The sequence below is a fragment of the Drosophila rhopaloa genome, unplaced genomic scaffold (genome assembly GCF_018152115.1).
Source record: "Drosophila rhopaloa isolate 14029-0021.01 unplaced genomic scaffold, ASM1815211v1 contig_179, whole genome shotgun sequence".
Lineage (NCBI taxonomy): Eukaryota > Metazoa > Arthropoda > Insecta > Diptera > Drosophilidae > Drosophila > Drosophila rhopaloa.
This window is the reverse complement of record NW_025335060.1, coordinates 359392-373690: the sequence shown is the minus strand read 5'-3', so window position 1 is coordinate 373690 and position 14299 is coordinate 359392. Positions and strand designations below refer to the sequence as shown.

The window sequence follows — 14299 nt, the reverse complement described above, 5'->3', positions numbered from 1 at the left end:
CAACGCAGTGAAGGAGACATTTCCGACCCTATAAAGTATATATATTCTTGATCAGCATCACCAGGAGAGTCGATCTAGCCACGTCCGTCTGTCCGTCCGTCTGTCCGCCCGTCTGTCCGTCTGTCTGTCCGTCCGTTTCTACGCAAACTAGTTCCTCAGTTTTAAAGCTATCTGCTTGAAACTTTCCCAAAAGTTGTCTTTCTATTGCAGGTAGTATATAAGTCGGAACGAGCCGTATCGGGCCACTATATCATATAGCTGTCATATAACTGAACGATCGGAAAAGTCATAACTTTGGTGTTTTTACAGTTAGGAAGTTGGGATTTTCTATGGGATTTATATTTGGTCAATAAATCAATCAATATAGTCGGATCGACCGACTATATTCTATAGCCGCCATATAACTGATTGATCGGAAATGCCATAACTTTGGTGTTTGTAAAGTTAGAAAGTTGGGATTATCTATGGGTTTAATTTTTCGCCAATCAATCCGACCTACCAAATTTCTTAAAGATCCGCCGACTATATCTTATAGCTGTGCCATATTACTGAACGATTGGAAATGCCATAACTTTGGTGTTTTTAAAGTTGGGAAGTTGGGTTTTTTTATGAGTATTAAGAATGCATCATATAAATAATTTTGGAGAATATAATTTACAGAATATTCTGCAAGGGTATATCAACTTCGGCTTCGCCCGAAGTTTGCTCTCCTTTCTTGTTTGAGCTTGAGTTTGCTCTTTGGTTTGATTTGGACGATAATAGTTTGTGCGATTATTGTTTTGATAATAATTATTATTTTATCTACCTCGATTATTTAACTGCCAATTATTACTGGGCTTATTTTGAAATTGGAGCGATGAATCTACATCCATTGGCTCGACAGGTTGTTCTTTTTGATTGGCATTCTGATTATTATTTTGCCAAAAATTCTTATTCTGTGGCCAATTATTATTTTGATTATAATTCCAATTATTTCCGTTCCCTTTAGTATTAGTGTTTTGCTTAGAATTAAATCTTAAATTATTTCCCTGATTTTTATTTTCATTTTTAAAGTCATAGTATCTGTTTGAAAATTGAGTTCGACTTTGACTCTAATTCCTGGACCTTTGCCAACACATTGGGCAAGTCCGGTGGATTTAATGAGAAAAGGTTTTCTGTTATCGGACCATTTAATCCAGAGATAAAAATTCGTAGAGCATTGCTCCTTATTGTTTTGTTTGTTTCTTTGGTAATTACGTTATCTTTTCCGTATGTCATTATAGTTTTGTTTATTAGTAAAGTCATTTTTTATGGACTTCATTATAGTACTCAGTAACTGTCATTCTACCTTGTCTAAGGATACTTAATTCGGACTCAAGAATATGGATTGATCATTTATCACTATATATAAAATCCAATCTATATAAAATTCCTTGAAAATTTAGAACAGTGCCATGATTGGTAAGAGCGTCGTGGGCTGATCCCATGATTTTATTTCGTAAAATTGTTAACGCGATAAAATACTGCTGACTCTGAATTTTATAAAGGCTCATTGCAGTTTCTGCAGCTTCTCACCAACCTACGTATTGTGTTGGTTCCCCGGTGAAGTTCGGTAATGATTTGATTACTTCAAGAGTGGTTTCACATTTTATATTTACGTCAACTTTTTGAATTTTATAGTCCTCTACTATGTTTGCGTCTGTAGCTAACTTTTCTTCCAAACCATCTATTTTTTTGCTTACTTCGCTCAATTGAACATTAATTAATCTGTTAAATAATTTCACAGTTAGGTTACTGGCTGTGGCTAAACCACCTGTAGAAAAATTAGCTGAACTTCCAGTTGCCATTGTTAAATTTAATTCACCGAAACTATCTATTAAATTTTCCAGATTGTTCTTTTTTTATTCTCACTGTTATTTCATAAAAAATGTACTTGTCTTAAATAAATTTTCTTTTCAACCCCTTATTTAAAATAAAATTATATTTATTCTCACGATACTGTCCGATGGGGTCTTCTTTCAAGTTATGCGATGTTCTTCTTGTTGTCGATAGAGATTACAAATTTTTCCAGTGTTGGTGAGGGATTGCCCTACAGCCCTTCCTTCCTGTCAATTTTTCTTTGGTTGGCTATTGGTTGTCTGATTAATTGCTTGTTGTTTTTGGTTGGTTTTGTAGTTTTAGTTGTTTTAGCGGTTTTCGGATTTATTTTATTTTTATAGTGTTCTTGATGTTTGAGATTTAGATCTTCAGTCCACCAACTAATCAACTTAATGGATTATTTCATTTATTGATTTCCATTACACGATCACTGTTTGGTGTTGGATGTTTTAATTTTTCCAATAAAAATTTTAGTTCTTGGCTGCGCGAGTTCCGTTGTAAATTTAACTTTGTTTTTCATTAAATTTTTATTTTTGAAACTTTTTAATGACACAGCCCCACGTTGTGCGCCAATAAAATTTAATCTTATTGGTTGATTAAAAAAAATATAAATTTTATTTTTTAATTTCACTTTATTGGTGCCGACCTTAATTCACTAACTCTTTATTACATCAAGACACTTTCACTTATTATTATTTCTTTGACCGATCCCGGTTTCAATCCGACTAAGACTGCCTCCTTAATTCTAAAATCTTCTCCAACGAACCTCGTCCAGAAGCTTATGCTGAAACTGTCGCATCTCGTTGTGAAATTGAATTATGCTGACCGATGCAATTTTGGCTTTGAACGTGAGAGTTTGGCTTCGAACGGAAGCTGTTGTTTACTTTACGATAGGTCTATTTATCTTAGCAGAACGGTCAAGCGCGGCCTTCGAAGTTAATGAAAAAGGCGAAGGCAGAATCATAAGCAAAGGCAATGTAGCTGAGATTGAATTTAAAAATTTTTTTATTTATTCCATAAGTGGAATCGCTTTACGGGTTGGATAATTGAATTTAAAAATGTGTTTATTAATTATACCGTTTCACGGGTTGGATAACTTGCATCTATGAAGGGCAAGATCGAAGCAATTGAACTTGATTTCTTAACAATGCTATTTGAACGAAGCTCCTTTATATCTTCCCATAAATGAGCCAATTGGACGCCTCGCCAGAGCATATATGTCCCACGTTGCACATCAGATACCTCGAGACCACGATGCCACAAGCGGTGAGAAAATTTGTAAATGTACGCGAACACGCGCTGCATGGAAGGGAACGAGTTGCCATACTTTGATCTAAGGGTAACATCAAAGTGAGGAAACTTGACCATCAGCACCTGCTTACGGAACTCGAGGCTCGGATCGCCATAATGCAGACGCGTAGGCCAATCCTTGCGACCACCAATTCCTGTATAGAAGCCACTCGGTTTGCCACGAAGGCTTTGAATTTGCAAGGCTCATTACCGATCCAGGATAGCACCACAGAGGAATCACACCAGCAGTGAAAAGGACCATTGAACATACCCATTTTCATAACTTCATTCATCAGCTTGGCTAGTAGCAGGGCGCCACATAACTCCAGCTTAAATACAGATAACGTTTTGAGAGGCGCTACTCGGGATTTGGAGCATAAGAGATGGCTGCTGGCTGTAGAAGTGCCCCTAGACAGCACATACATATATGCAAGCTCCGTAAGCTTCCTCGCTGGCATCGCAGAAACCATGAATTTCAACATCAGTTTCTGAAAGAAGCAAAAATCTTGGGAATTGATATGCGTTGGACGCTCTGAAAACTGATGCACATTTCAATCCAGCAGGTGTTACGGGCCAAGGTTAAACTTTCATCCCAATCTAATTTATCCTTGCAGAGTTGTTGAAGAAACAGCTTGGCCCTTGTGATTACTGGACCAAGAAGGCCTAGCGGGTCATAGAAACGAGCAACGGTGGCCAGAAAAGATCGTCGGCAGGCCTTGGAGCCGGGATCTAGAGACGATAAAGAGAACAGCAGCTCGTCTGTTGCCGGATCCCATGCAAGACCAAGAGTTTTGGTTATATCGCTGCCATCGCCGAACTTCAAATACTTCTCCTTGTCATCATCTGACACATCCTTTAAAACCTCGGGGTGGCTGGTGCACCACTTTCGTAACTTTAAGTCACCTCGAGCAAGTATCTCAGTGGTCTGTCGCATTTTCTCGATAGCCTCACCAACAGAGCTTCCACCGGAGATGAAATCATCGACATAGAAATCGTGTTCCAGAGCAACTGAGCCAGCAGGGAAGGAATCCCTCTCATCAATGGGCAGCTGGGGCATTGCTCGAACAGAAAGGAATGAGGCAGGCTTGGTTCCGTAGGTCACTGCATCCAGTTTGTAAACTTCGAGCTCTTTGTCCGGTTCGTCTCGCCATAAAATGCAAGTAGTTATCGGGTTCACTCACCCTTACGCACCGATACATCTTGCAAATGTCTCCAGTCAGGGCCACCTGATAAGTACGAAATTTTATACATTCAAATTTTATAAATTTAAACAGCCTTGGCTGTATAACGGGCCCAGCCATAAGGATATCATTAAGAGACGACCCGGATGAGGCTAAAGCCGATCCATCGAAAACAACGCGAAGCTTGGTTGTTGTGCTATCCTCCTTTAGAACACAATGGTGCGGCAGGAAAAACTTGCAAAGGCCCACAGCCTCGGGGCTGACTCTGGACATGTGGTTTAACTCCAAATATTCCTTAATAAAGGCCACATATTGACGCTTTAAGTGGGGATTCCTCAAAAGTTTAAGTTCAAGATTATGAAATCTTTGGTGTGCCATGCTTTAGCATGGTGCTTCAACGGCAAGCGAACAGAGTAAGTGCCAGAGGGAAGACGATAGAAGTTTTTGATAAAATGATCCTCACACTCCAGCTCTTCCTTGCTGGCCGTTATAACTCCACTGTCCAAATTTTCGACTTCCCAAAATCGCCTAACCAGATTTTCCAAGCGGACATTATGTAGTGTAGCTCCATTTTCCAAGCCTTGAGATGCCAAAAGAGATGTATTGCCGCGAAGCCTATCTCCACCACCAGTCACGATCCAACCAAGGCGAGTCTTCTGCAGTAGAGGCAATCCATGAACCAACTTAATTTGGCCCACGCATAACAGGTCATAAAATAGGCCGGCACCAAGGAGCAGGTCAACGCGCTGGGGACAGTTGAATGCAGGGTCAGCCAACTGTAAGCATATTCCAATCAGCAATATCAATGATGTAACTAGGCTGACTGTCCGTAATCGTTGGCACGACCAGCGCCGTTAGAGCCACAGAGTATTCAGAAGAACGCGACTGGAGGGCGATGCTGACTGTAGATCCTTCCGAAGAAACAGCTGTATCACCAAGGCCAGTTACCGTTGATGCTGACCGATATTTCCTTAACTGCAACTCCTTGGCGAAGCGAGATGTAATTAGGTGTAGTTGAGATCCAGAATCCAGTAGGACTCGGCAAGGTACCAGGGAACCTGCTCTGTTCTTTACAAGAACTATAGCGATGGCCAAGAGCACAACATCAGAATGAAATCCTTGGGTCGCAAGCGAGGCAGATGGCTGCGAGGGTACGGGGAAACATGAAGCATTTATTTGATGAGCAGGAACTTGCAACGGTGAATCATCAGGGCGTAGATGGAGCAGCGTGTGGTGTTTTCCACCGCATGTGCGGCAATGGCCGAAATTGCACGTTCGAGTGTGGTGCCCCTTCTTTAGGCAATTGAAGCACAAGGAAAGTCTTTTAATTTATTTTTGCCGTAGACTAGGAGACAGACCGGCGAAGGAGCTACAGGAGTATATTCCATGACCAGGAGTATCACAAAAAGAGCAGCTACTCTGGCTGACCTGGGCACCAAGTAACAGCCTTCTGGCAGGCCTTGGAGCTGAATGGTCATGGGCCATGTTGGAAGCCAAGCCATGCTGAACGCTCTCCAGTTTCTGGCATTGCCCTTCAAGGTACGAGAGCAAATCCTCCTCGCTTGGAATCCTATCCATTGACAAACTTTCCTCCCAGTAAGCTTTGGTTGCTGCATCCAATTTTTGCGCAATCATGTATACAACCATGCAGCCTGAGATTTGTTTTAAATCTCCCAAGGCCTGAAGCCCTCGCATATGCCCAATAATTTTGTCCGAAAAATCCCGCAATGCCACAGCAGACGCAGACTCGAGCCTCTTGAGCCTAAGAATTTCATTGATGTGTGCCTGGAAAACAAGACGTTTATTATTAAAGCGCTTATTTAGGATTTCTAGTGCCGCACGATAATTGGCACCAGATATTTCTAATGATCGAACCGACTCCAGCGCAGCTCCAGCTAAGCATGACCGCAAATGTTGAAGCTTTTCTATGTCAGCCAAGTAGGGGTCCTTATCTATCATCGAGGTAAACATGGTGGGAAGTCAGAGTATTCGGTGTATCCACTGGAGAATGTAGGCAGTTTTACTTCGGGCTGGCGAGTCCTATGCCCTCGATCAACCATGACAGTTGACTGATCCAGGCTGGGATCAAGGTGCATAGTGGAAGATGTTGGCATTCGAAGCTGACAGTTGTCAAGTTGCAGCCTTAGCCGTGACTTGACCGATACCATGAGCATTTCAAAATTGTCGCTAAGCTTACTGCCGATTTCCGAATAGTCTAGCTCCTCCAGCGCATTGTGGGCAAGCCTGAAGGAGGCTTGAGTATGCTCAAGAAGTTCTAGCCGAACTGTCAACTCCGCAGACACAAACAGGCAAATCGCGTCTTTAGCTAGAGAAATATCCAGGCGCTTTAAGCTATTGTACACCGATTCGGCTTTGCACTTCAAAAACCGCACTTTGTTTTCAGCCGTCATAATATTATGGTTTGCCACTGTGTTGCCTTCGTCGTGAGTTTACAGTTACAATTGTCAGAAGTCTTTGTTTTTGTTGTAACGGCAAAAAGTACAGTCACCAGTTCGAGAGGCACTGTGATATCAAACAAAATAACCACCGCCCTATATGCATATAAGTACATGCAAAATATGCCGATATTTATGCAATTATATAATATAACATACAATATTTTATTAGGACCGGCTTAAAGCGGAACCAGCCTAATGTAACGGTTGTTTAGTTTTTTGCACAAACGAATTTTCACAAACTTGAATTTAAAAATCTCGCAGGGGCCTCCAGATGTTGAGCTAACAAGCCTTTTTGCCAGCTATTTTAAAACGAATCACAAGGCGAGATAAATTCAATACTTCAGTTTATTAACGTTTATATGTATGCAAGAGCTACGGGCTTTGCGAACACCGCAGCTTGCAATCAACAACAGCAAAATGTATGCTCTGGCGACGGACCGTAGGTGTTGAGAGGGGTGCTCAGACTGAGTAGTCCAATTAATAGAGAGATAAGAGGAGCCGCTTAGAAATGAGTGATTCTGATTCTCTCTTTAGTTGGAGTGGTTTGCCGCTGCGCTCAACAAGCAGCTATAGGATTTAGTCGGCCGATCCTTATGAAATTTGGTAGGTCGGATTGAATGGCCAAAAATAAAACCCATAGAAAGTCCCAACTTCCTAACTTTACAAATATCAAAGTTATGGCATTTCCGATCAATCAGTTATATGGCAGCTATATTATATAGTCGCCCAATCCGCCTCGTTCCGACTTATATACTACCTGCAATAGAAAGACAACTTTTGGGAAAGTTTCAAGCAGATAGCTTTAAAAATGAGGGACTAGTTTGCGTAGAAACGGACGGACGGACTGGCGGACGGACGGAAGAACGGACGGACGGACGGACGGACGGACGGACGGACGGACGGACGGACGGACGGACGGACGGACAAACGGACGGACGGACGGACAGACGGACATGGCTAGATCGCCTCTCCTGGTGATGCTGATGATGCTCCTTCACTGCGTTGCAAACTTTTGACTGAAATTATAATACCCTCTGCAAGGGTATAAAAAATATATATATACATATGTCGGAGAGCAAGTACATGTTCTTCGGGGGTCAGTGTATGTATAAAAATGAATCCGACACCAAACGGCCCCCAATACATATATATAATTAAATATTCGTACCGTAAGTTAAATTAAACCGATACAATTTTATTTTCTATTTGGAAGAACACCGACCTGATAGTTAAAAGTCTCATACTGAACTCGCTCTCTAACTCCTACTTTATCTACGATCAAACTTCGGTTCTGAGCTTTGGAGCTTTTTAATGAGTGGCTTTAGTGTTTATTGAGTGACTTCCATAATTGTACTTTGGACCGTTCTTTGTTCTCATTTTGTTTTTGATTTCGGTCCCGAAATCTGAGTACCCTGAATCGTGGGAAAAGGCCGATAGTCAGATCAGCGGCTCATTCTTAGTCTGGAGTTTTTAATAACATGGAAATTTTTCATTGGTTTGTTGACAATTAGGTTTCGATTTCTCTGAGAGTTTCTTAAAGTAATGTGTACGTGGGTATGTATATGTGGGTGTGTAGACATGTACATAGAGGTTTGTGGTGACCTGTCCTCAGGTCAATAAATTTGGATATAACAAAATATTATTATTATATTATCTTCTAAGTTTCTCGTAGGTTGATCGTTTACATTTTCTTGGCTTTTTCGTGTTTCTTCCTTTGCTTTTAAATATTTTACAATTAGTTTTTAAGCTTATAGAATAGGTATAATAATATGCTTATGATTGTAATTACAAATGTAGTTGTGGTTATTATTTGGAATACATTATAATATTTTGTGCGTGCTTCTATAATTTCTTTTGTCTTAATATATGACAAGGGTTCTAATTTGGTTACATTATTATTTATGTAAATGTTTTGTGTGTATTCTAACATGGTATTTGAAAGTATGAATTCATATAGCTGCACTCAACAATTAAGTATTTTAATAAAATTATTACCAACTATAGAAATTTCTTTATTAATACAATTGTGATTTAAAAATGTTTTAGGGATATTCCATCTCAATAAAATATTTGGTTCAATATTATTAATTTGGAAATTTTTATGGGTTTTAGTATATTAACAGCTTGTGGATAATAATATCATTAAATTCATTTGCTTCTTTTAAAAGTTTTTCAAATAGTTGCTCTGTTTTAGTTATATTAATACTTAAATAGTGCTATTCGAAATTCGTTGGAATATCTATGGATCCGGTTTTAAATACAATGTATCCATTCTGAGATTTAATTAGATTTATTTCAATGTTTTGTCCCATTGCCATTTTAGTTGTTGTTATTATTATAATCAAGAAAGTGATGATTCTAATCAGATTGTTGTTGTGTCCTTTCATTCCTTCTGCCTCCCTGGAATTATCGTATTTACTTTTATTAATTATCTTTTTAAATTTTGATTTGTAATGAGTTATTTTCCTGCCTCTGTTTATTTCTTCGAAATGTTTTTTATCTACCTTCCTCAAGCTTCCTGTCTTATTAAATGGGTTTGTAGTTTTTGATTTTAGTTGTGGTGATTGTTTAAATCTTGTGTCTATTTCAAAATCATGACGTTTTTCATTTAATTTGTCAATTTTCTTTGTTTTTCTTTCTTGTGTGTTATACTCGGGACTTTCTGCATACAAAAATATGTCAGCATTATGTTTAGTTTTATGATTATAAATATAAAAAATTAATTCAAATTTAGTATAACCTATTTTTACAAAGATTCGAATCAGTGTCGCTTCCTATTATTCTTAGTTTTTCGTTTACTGTTTTATGAAACCTTTCTATATCTGATATACCGTTTTTACTTGTAGTAACTTGAATTTGGCCACCTTCTGTATTTAACCAATTATGTAGAGCTACACACATAAATGCCAAATCTATGTCTGCTGTAATTTCTTGTGGTTTTCCCATTTCATTGAATACTTTTATTATGGCCCTTTTAGCTTCTAACCAATCTCTACTTGTGACCTCAACAAGAGTGGCTAACTTTGAGTATATGTATATCAATGCACGATAAGAAGTGCTGGTTTCCTACCTTATAAAAATCTATGACAAATTTGTTCTTATATTTTGTATTTCTGGGGTAGCTTTGAAAGATAAGCTTGTGTCCCTATGTACTGTTTTTGCAATGTTGCAAATTTCACATTCGTTAACAATGTTCTTTACTTATTTTTGATAGTCTGGAAAATAATGTTCTTCCCTAAACTAATTGCAAGTTTTTTCTTTTTAATATATTTTCTTTAAATTCTGTTACGTAAGGATATCTTCTAATTTCATGGTATATCTTACTACTTTTGTTAAATGATTTGGATTGATTATTTCTACATAAGATTGTTGGAATATAAGAAAATCTGAGTCATTGTGAAAGTATATTGCGCTCTTTTTTGTGCATAGATATTCTTTGATGATATCTTTTGCGAAAGTATTTGTCATTTCTTTGTAAGTTAATTTGATTTTTAATTTATGAAAATAATGTTGTACATCCCTGATTTCTTCGTTTCCTTTTATAAATTCAATTTGTCTAGAAAAATAATTAATTGGTCTTTCAGTTATTGAAATGTAATTTTGATTATCTTCGTGTGCACTATGTACTGTTGCATCTACGCTGTTAGCAACTTCTCCTAACATGTTTTCTTCTATTTTAACCCTAGATAATGCATCAGCTACATAATTTTCTTTTCCTGGACAATATTTTGTTTGATAATCGAATTCATTTAATTTAATTTTCTATCTTTGTAATTTCATGTTTGGTTCTTTTATGTTACTCAAGCAAACTAAGGGTTTGTGATCACTTAAGTTTACGAAAGGTCTCCAAACATGTATGATCTGTAGCCCATACGATAGCTAGAAGTTCTTTTTCTATTGTAGAATAATTTATTTCGTGTTCGTTTTATGTTCTTCTGGCGTAACATATTGGTTTATGATTTTGTGATAGGACTGCTCCTATGGCTATATTGCTAGCATCTGTGGTTAAGGCAAATGTTTTATCAAAGTCGGGATATATTAATATGGGATCTGAAGTAATTAAGATTTTCATTTTTTTGAATGCTGCTACATATGTTTTTTCTTTAATATTAATTGAGGCTCCTTTCCTTAAACTTGGTAAATTTCCTATAAAATCCACATAGTCCTAAAAATGATTTTATCTCCTTTGGAGTTTTTGGTGTAGGGAAATTTATAATGGCACTGATCTTTTTTGTGTTTGGTTTTATACCTGTGGTGGGAACTACATGACCTAGAAATTCTTTTTCTTTTTTCCTGAATTTGCATTTATTTAATTGTAATTTTAAATTTGCATCGCGTAACTTTTCAAATACTTTCCTTAGTGATAAAATAAATTCTTCCAATGAAGTGGAAAAAAACATTATATTATCTAAATAAACTAAACAATCCTTATAAATTAATTCTTCTAATAAATAGTTCATAGATCTTTGGAACGTAGCGGGAGCATTTTTGAGCCCGAATGGCATTCGTGTATATTCGTAATGGCCATTTTTTGTTGAAAATGCTGTTTTAGCGATTGAATCGGGATCCATTTGAATTTGATGGAATCCTTTTGCTAAATCAATTGTTGTGAAATATTGACATCTTCCCAATTTGTCTAATATTTCATCCATCCTAGGTATTGGAAATTTATCGTTAATGGTTATCTCATTTAAATTTCGGTAGTCTATTAAATTTCATTTTCCCTGAAGCATCGGCTTTCTTAGGAACCATCCAGATGGGTGAACAGTAAGGAGATTTCGATTTACGAATTATTCCCTGTTCCATCATTTCATTCATTTGTTTGTCGACTTCTTCGTCGAATGTTTGAGGATATTTATAAGGTTTCTTATAAATAGGATCCTCATGTTTGGTTTGAATACTATGTTTAATTGTACTTGTGAAAGTCAAATTTTCGCCTTCTTTGTACTGAATATCGTTGTATTCAAATAAAACCTTTTTCAAACATTCTTTTTCTTCTTTATTTAAATGCTCTAACCTGAATTCATTGCATTCACGAAGTTCGTTATCAATGGCGAAATTAAAAGATTGATCCTCAGATGAGGGTGGATTAAGGCATTTTATTGCGGTCTTATCCTCTTCAATCTTTTCTTTTTGAGATTTTGGATTAAGGCATTTTATTGCGGTCTTATCCTTTTTATCATCATCACCGTACATGATAATTAACTTATCTTCACCTAAGGTTACTGTTCCCTCTTCGAAGTTTATTTTAGCATTACATCCTGTTAAATAATCCCTTGCAATTAGAAAATCATAATTGTTTTGAAAGTTATGTAAATTAAATTTTTGTTCTATTGGACAAACTTTACTTGGTTTTATTATTACACTCTTTTTTAATTCTAATGATCCATTTATCGTAAAGACTTTTAATTTTTCATTGTTAATTTCAAGATCCCCAAAATTTTCGTTCATTATGTTGATAGATGAACCTGTGTCTACCATGGCTTTAAGAAGTTTACCTTTTATGCCTACTCTAATATAGGGGTAAAATTTTCTGGCTCCGAGGCTGTTTGCTGAAAATTTACATCCATCCTATTCTGTGTGCTATCGCTTTCTCTTTGTCTTTTAACAGGTGCACTTGGAGAATTATTGGACGTTGATGCTTGGTAATTTAGCGAGTTTTGAGCTCTGCCTTGGGCTAGAGAATTTCTAAATTCTTGATAATAACGATTTTGATTTGCTGAGGACTGAGGAACTGTTGAATTATTTAAATTTGGATTTGGATTTGAATACGAATTTGAATTTGAATGACTGTTAAAATTATTACTGTGTCTTGGGTAATAATTTGAATTATTCTTTTGATGATAATAATTTTGGTGGGTATTTCCCGAATTCCTGGGATTATCGTAACGCACCGATCTATAGCTCTCAAAAGGATCTGCATCCCAATGTCCTAATACCATTGCTGTTTCTTTTAAATTATTAATTGTGGAAATATCCCTTTTTGACAATGCATTAAATAATCTATGTGGAAGTTTCCTTTCTATGCATCTTTGAATGGTTTTATTTAATGATGCTGCATAAAGTGATTTATCAGTGGGGTCTGTCTTTTAACTTATTAATCATATTTGCGGATCTACGTTTTAGCTTGTCTACCAACTTACTGATGCTTCCTTTGTAGGTCGTTTGGTTTATGTTGTCAACGAGGTCTTCATATGGCCTATGGTCCTTGAATGCTCTAATTAAGGCCAATTTCGTAGAAATCCAGTTCATCGTCTTCTCTTCGGATAAAACAGCTTTAGCAGCGTCCACTATAGTCCTCTCTATAGCTCCGTAGATGATGTGTGTTTGACGAACGTCCTGAGTCGGGTATAACTGCAGTAGATATCAACCCGTCCGATATATCCGCCTAGATCAGCGGGATTGCCATCGAAATAAGGCAATTCTTTTATCTGACCAATTAATTGGTTCAGATGTATTTCGGATAACTGGGGTGGATTTGCCATGTTTTGTTTGTTTTGGTTTTCACAAAGTTTTTTCAATATTTCACTTTTAATGAGATTGACCGAATTGGATTTTGTTTACAAAGGTTTTCAATATTTCACTTTTTTTTTGAAATGAGAATTGGATTCGCACATAAGTTCTTTGGCGGATTTCACTTGTGTGTTCGACGATTTATTTTCTTACTAGTCAGGATATACTAGTTGTACAGTACAATCCCTAAGACCAGTTTAAAACCGACGTTAAAACGACTTTCACTTAATATCCTACCGGCTGATATAAAAAAAAACTTTAATTAATTTTTATTTAAACCGATACAATTCTGTTTTCTATTTGGAAGAACACGGACTTGATAGTTACAAGTCTCAAACTGAACTCGCTCTCTAACTCCTACTTTATCTACGATCAAACTTCGGTTCTGAGCTTTGGAGCTTTTTAATGAGTGGCTTTAGTGTTTATTGAGTGACTTTCATAATTGTACTTTGGACCGTTCTTTGTTCTCATCTTGTTTATGATTTCGGTCCCGAAATCTGAGTATCCTGAATCGTGGGAAAGGGCCGATAGTCAGATCAGCGGCTCATTCTAATTGTTTAGTCTATTAGTCTGGAGTTTTTAATAACATGGAAATTTTCCATTGGTTTGTTGACAATTAGGTTTCGATTTCTCTGAGGGTGTCTTAAAGTAATGTGTACGTGTGTATGTATGTGTGGGTGTGTAGACATGTACATAGAGGTTTGTGGTGCTATGGATATGTCACTATATATATATAAATATATTATAAAATATATACATACATATATCCCTAAAATAAAAAAAAAAAAATTTCAAAATGATGACAAAAAAAACAATAGATTTATTAAAGAAGCAGTACGGAATTATTTTGGAAATAAGACAGTTAGAAGCAAAGATAGGGTTAACAGAGCAAGACATAGTACGATCAGAAGAGCTTAAAAAACTCTTTATTACAAATCACACTGTTTTTTTAAAGAATATTTTAATTCCAAACAATATGATGTAATGAAGATGGTGTTG

General features: G+C 36.9%; 1 protein-coding gene across 2 annotated transcripts in view; it reads right to left on the bottom strand.

The window, feature by feature from the left end:
* LOC108041829 (transcriptional regulator ATRX homolog) overlaps window positions 1–14299 on the bottom strand; it is a 346165-nt gene that overhangs the window by 17602 nt on the left and 314264 nt on the right. The window contains exon 7 of one of the 2 annotated variants that reach the window (XM_044459225.1): window positions 8346–9187. The exons of the other annotated variant lie outside the window; for it this stretch is intronic. Coding sequence (XP_044315160.1) covers window positions 9146–9187 — 42 coding nt within the window. The 3' untranslated portion in view covers window positions 8346–9145. Of the gene's footprint in view, window positions 1–8345; window positions 9188–14299 lie in introns of those variants that run through there. 2 annotated transcript variants of the gene reach the window in all.